This window comes from Amphibalanus amphitrite, unplaced genomic scaffold, assembly GCF_019059575.1.
Source record: "Amphibalanus amphitrite isolate SeventyFive unplaced genomic scaffold, NRLGWU_Aamphi_draft 000000F_arrow, whole genome shotgun sequence".
NCBI lineage: Eukaryota > Metazoa > Arthropoda > Thecostraca > Balanomorpha > Balanidae > Amphibalanus > Amphibalanus amphitrite.
The window spans coordinates 1,987,794-1,992,550 of NW_024881498.1; the positions used below are offsets into that span (position 1 = coordinate 1,987,794).

Below are 4,757 nucleotides of genomic sequence, written 5' to 3' on the forward strand. Positions count from 1 at the left end.
CATTCCTTTGATTCGACGCGGTATTATGGAGCTAAGACAAATGTCAACCTGGCGCAAATCACATGCATCCGACACTTTGATTCATGTACATTATACAAGTCCAAGTTTTATTTATTGTTATGCGTACACGTGTGAGTAACACGTGACCGAAATGGCTTCAAGACTTCTGGGACACCCTGTAGAAAGATTCAGTTTCGATCACATAAAGACATGTGTTTGCGATTATGCAAACACATGTCTTTGACCGATTACACAAACACATGTCCGACATACGTGGCTCAGGAGCCAAGTTGTGTAATGTGAACCGTAATTGCGAAGAAATAGGTGTAAAGAAACGGTATGTGCCTGTGTGTGAGTGCGTGCCGTTGGGTGCCCGTTCTCTGAGCGGGGCTGACCGTGGCGGTGTGATCGTCCCTTCCGGCCCTTGTGTGTTCGCAAGGGGAAACACAGCGTGTCAGGCGGCCTTGGCGGCCCATATGGAGCGCCGTCGAAAGTGGTCAGCAGGGGGATCGCGTGAGGCGGCCGACGGCGGCGACGGGCGCCCGATTCCTGGTCAGCTACCTTCCCCGACCGAACAATGGCCACCGCGGCGCTGGGCGAGCGGTAAAAATCGCCGATGACGGCCAGCTGGGCGGCTGGCAGTGTGTCGGCAGGGCGCGCCGACAGTCTCGGCCAGGTCTCCGGCACGGCAGCAGGGCGGCCCGCGGCCCCAGCCGCTACACCCGTCCAGGTGAGACGCCCGGCTGGGCTCAGCAGCTCACCGCCCGCCCGCCTCGGCTCACCCGCTGAGCGCCTGGTCAGCTCACACAGCTGGGCATCGACTGTGTACAGCGCAGCGGAGTCACAGCTGGGGTCGACTATTTTTTAATGCTATTTTTTATTTTTTATTCCTCTGGATGCTACACCGTTGACCTGAGGTCAAATCTAAAAACAACACTAAGAAAGGTCTGTAAAAGGGCTATCGAATGCGCTTTTCCCCGGCGCTGTAGCTCTATTGGTTCCCGAGTTAGCCGTTGGCAGTTTCCAAACTTGTTGAAATGGACAAAATTTGACCTATGACCTCTGGTGACCTGACCTTTGACCTGACCTTTAAAATGAGAAGTAGCTCTGCCATTATTTTAGACGCTCTTTCGATTGCCGCTTACCGCGTGTCGCTACGAGACCCAGGAGGTGAGTTAGACGGAGGGGCGTGACCCCCCCCCCCCCCCCCCAGCACGACACGCAGAACTCAGGCCACCGGCACGGCGAGGGTTAATCTTTCCTTAGCCTTTTACCTTAAACCTGAGCCTTGGCCTTTAACGTCACATTGCTTGCTGCTTCTCAGCAGGACAAAAGCTTACAAATAAAGCAGAGTCGAAACAGCATCTAATGGAAAGTGTCAAAAAGTTACTGCTCAAAATATTGTATGCACACGATCGATGCTGTTATGGCATTGTCCTTGTTCGCGCATGCAGACCACTGCTCGTTAGGCCTCTGAATGGTGAACTGCGTGGACTGCCGCCGCGCGGCAGGCTGCGTCTCGATGTCTGATGTGCGGCGCGGCAGGCTGTGTCTCGATGTCTGGTGGTCCCGGCCGCCGCTGCTCGATGCGGGGAGGGCGGCAGGCTGTGTCTCGATGTCTGGTGGTCCCGGCCGCCGCTGCTCGATGCGGGGAGGGCGGCAGGCTGTGTCTCGATGTCTGGTGGTCCCGGCCGCCGCTGCTCGATGCGGGGAGGGCGGCAGGCTGTGTCTCGATGTCTGGTGGTCCCGGCCGCCGCTGCTCGATGCGGGGAGGGCGGCAGGCTGTGTCTCGATATCTGGTGTGTCTCATGTCTGCTGTGTCTCGATGTCTGGTGGTCCCGGCCGCCGCTGCTCGATGCGGGGAGGGCGGCTATGTCTGAGCGCCGACTGCGGTGTCCCCCGCTGAGCCAGCAGATGCAGGCGTCGGTGCTGCTCTCTGCCGTGGTGCTGGTCGCCACGCTCGGCGCCCAGCCCGGCCACGGCCAGCGCTGGAAGCTCGATGACGGAAAGGTGGTCTTTGAACGGGGAAAACCCGAGAAGCCTCGCACCGCGCCGAAATCCGCCAGCAACGGTAAGCAGCCACATCCCTACCGGCGCGGCGGTCCGTTTGTCGCTCAGTCTGTCAGCCTGTCAGTTGGACAGCCTGTCAATATGTCAGTCTGGCAAATGTCAGCAGTATTCCAGTGTGCCACTCTGTGAAGCTGCCAGTCTGTCAGTCTGAGTATATTCAACTGTCGATTAGTCAATCAGTCGGCCGGTTCGTGAGTCCCTCCGCCCTGTTATCTCGTGTGTAAGGGACGCTTGCTATTTTCTCGTCACCTTTTGTATTTACCCCTCACACTTACACATATGGGGTCGGATACACCCCTCTTGGTTTTCGCAACAAAGTCGTAAAAAGTGGCCGATCGCACCAAACCTTGCAGTACCCTTGCATTAATCAATGTAACTAACACATACCCCAAAATGTCATGATCCTAACCCAAATGACCTTTAACCCATGACCTGTTTCTCGAGACTCCGTCAGACCAGAATGGCGATTCGGCGTTTGTACTTCGTACGTACATATCTACCTATGGCTATGTGAAGCCTATGTGAAGGCTATGTGAAGCCTATGTCAGCGCACATTATCCATGCGTTTCCATATTGTTTGTGATTAGAAACGTGCCAACAGTCCCAACATGATGTTTGTCACATGCGTTATGGTGGGTGTCAAGGTCTTATAAAGGCCAGGTCATGATTATTGACTTTAGATGACATTGGCTCACTTGTTTGAGTTAGCAACTTCTCAGGGTAGTGTTCTATTTTAGCATTTATCGAAACAAGAACCAAATGTCAGGATTTTAGCATTAGTTTTAGTGTAACTATATGCATCAATGATAAAGTTACGAAGCTGTCAGTGGTGGACGGTATTTAATACTAGTACATTCTATACATTCTACTAGTACATTCAATGGCGGAAACGACTTACGTTTGGGGTGAACTGACCTGACCCGATCAACTCCAAATGCATGATTGCATCATCTTCGATCAAATCTAATATGAAATTAGAAAACAGGACCGCCATAATAAACTCAAAACAGCCTCATTTTAAGAAGCTCAAGCGGGTCCGATTTCGGGTCAAGCGGGTCCCCCATACGTTAGTGGCTAGCAGCACGCCAATACGGACGAGATCTTAGTTAGATACTTCTTTTCAACTTTAAGCATTACGTAAGACACTCGACACTCCGTTATTGACATGTGCCTTGTGCTGACACTTTTACCCTGTTTCGTGAGGTGCATTCCTGTAGCGGAAACTATTTGCATGAATGTACTCGTACTTCGTGATAATATCTCCAGGGATGCTATTTTCCTTATCATTGCGTCACTTCATTGACACGCTTACATGGTGCTACTAAGAACAAACGGAACGCCTGATCATGTTAACGCTTGTGGTAGTCCCTTCCTTACTTCCAAAAGAAGCTTGGTGTGTGGAGGTTTCAAGGAAGCGATGACCACTGGACCATGGGCGGCTATTCGCTGCCATTGATGAAGGGGTGGTGCGCTTTGCTGCTTGCTGCAGGCCACTACGGGATGTTCTACTCGTTCCTGGACCCGCTGCTGGCCAGTCGTCGGTTCAGCTGGCAGCAGAGCGAGGCCATCTGCAACTTCCATGGCATGACGCTGGCCTCGCTGCAGGACGACCGCAAACACTTCAAAGTCGCCCGCCTCATGGGAGTGCTCAGTGAGTACAAACATCAAACACACAGCACAGCCGGCAGTGGACGATCAGTTATTCCCTAATATAGTCATTTTTCGTGTCGTTGATAACTTCCTGACTTACAATGATTGTTCAGCCTCTAACATCAGCCATTGCTAAGCCCTTGACATCAGCAAGCATAATAATTCGACCAGAGAAGTGTTCATTTATGTTCTCGCCACTGACTGGGTATCGCTGTGTGCCTCACTGACCGGGCCTGCCGCTTGGCCGCAGAGGTGGACGGGGTGTGGACGTCCGGCGCGCGCAGCCAGTACGACTTCTACTGGGGCCTGGGCGAGCCGGTCAGCTACAGCCGCTTCAAGGGCTGGTCCCGAACGGGCGCCGTCGGCCGCGGACAGCCCGACAACGCCGGCGGCGACGAGCACTGCCTGGCCGTGCTCAACAACGCCTTCGGCGACGGCATCACCTGGCACGACGTGGCCTGCGACCGGCGCATGGCCTTCGTGTGCGAGCCGCCGCCCGACGACTAGCCGCCGCTGTGCCGGACAGCGCCCCGCCGGGCTCCACTCAGCTGCCAGCTCGGCCAGCGCCTGATGCCGGCAGCTGGTGATGGAAAATGATACCTTCTTGTGCCGGATTTCCCGAAGTCATAATGGGCGAGAACGTATTTTCTCGCGTTATGCATAGGGAGTAAAGAAATTTGAACTGTACTGGAGGCGTGTTTCTGAACGGGCTTCATTCTTCAAGTTCACTGACAGCGTTCCCTTTACATTTTTACATTCGCAATACATTCTTGAACTGTACTGATATTTCCTTCCAGCAGAGGTATGCCACGAACACACGAAACGGCGCGGCTGATATACAAATCTGTTCGCTTCAAGGCCGCCCTGCCCACTTGTCGAGCACAAAAGGTTTCGTGACGCTTAAGCAGCGCCAAAAAAATACCCAAACGGAAAAATCGCTCACGCCCTGGATCCGGTTGGAGCGCTGTCTATTTGACCATATCCCTGGAAAAATGTGCCAGGCAGTGCTGCAGCCTGCAACTGTGATGCTCCGGATA

The 4,757-nt window shown here is 53.7% G+C and overlaps 1 protein-coding gene across 2 annotated transcripts; it reads left to right on the plus strand.

Moving 5' to 3' along the window:
* Positions 1 to 439: 439 nt before the first annotated feature.
* Positions 440 to 4,407, plus strand: LOC122377890 (lectin-like). 2 transcript variants are annotated; one of them, XM_043359667.1, is made up of 4 exons: positions 440 to 730; positions 1,915 to 2,071; positions 3,560 to 3,721; positions 3,971 to 4,407. In XM_043359667.1, exons 1-4 carry the CDS (start codon positions 617 to 619, stop codon positions 4,225 to 4,227), a joined length of 690 nt encoding a protein of 229 aa, XP_043215602.1. In that variant the 5' UTR covers positions 440 to 616; the 3' UTR covers positions 4,228 to 4,407. The 2 variants fall into 2 exon arrangements, with proteins under 2 accessions (XP_043215602.1, XP_043214755.1); XM_043358820.1 differs by having other exon boundaries at positions 568 to 730; positions 1,912 to 2,071.
* Positions 4,408 to 4,757: the final 350 nt, after the last annotated feature.

Bases quoted from the DNA above. Each gene is read 5' to 3' on its own strand.
- LOC122377890 (XM_043358820.1), top strand. From the start codon at position 617: ATGACGGCCAGCTGGGCGGCTGGCAGTGTGTCGGCAGGGCGCGCCGAC. The intron at 731-1,911 runs GTGAGACGCCCG...CCGCTGAGCCAG, and splicing joins CAGCCGCTACACCCGTCCAG to CAGATGCAGGCGTCGGTGCT. The intron at 3,722-3,970 runs GTGAGTACAAAC...GCTTGGCCGCAG, and splicing joins CCGCCTCATGGGAGTGCTCA to AGGTGGACGGGGTGTGGACG.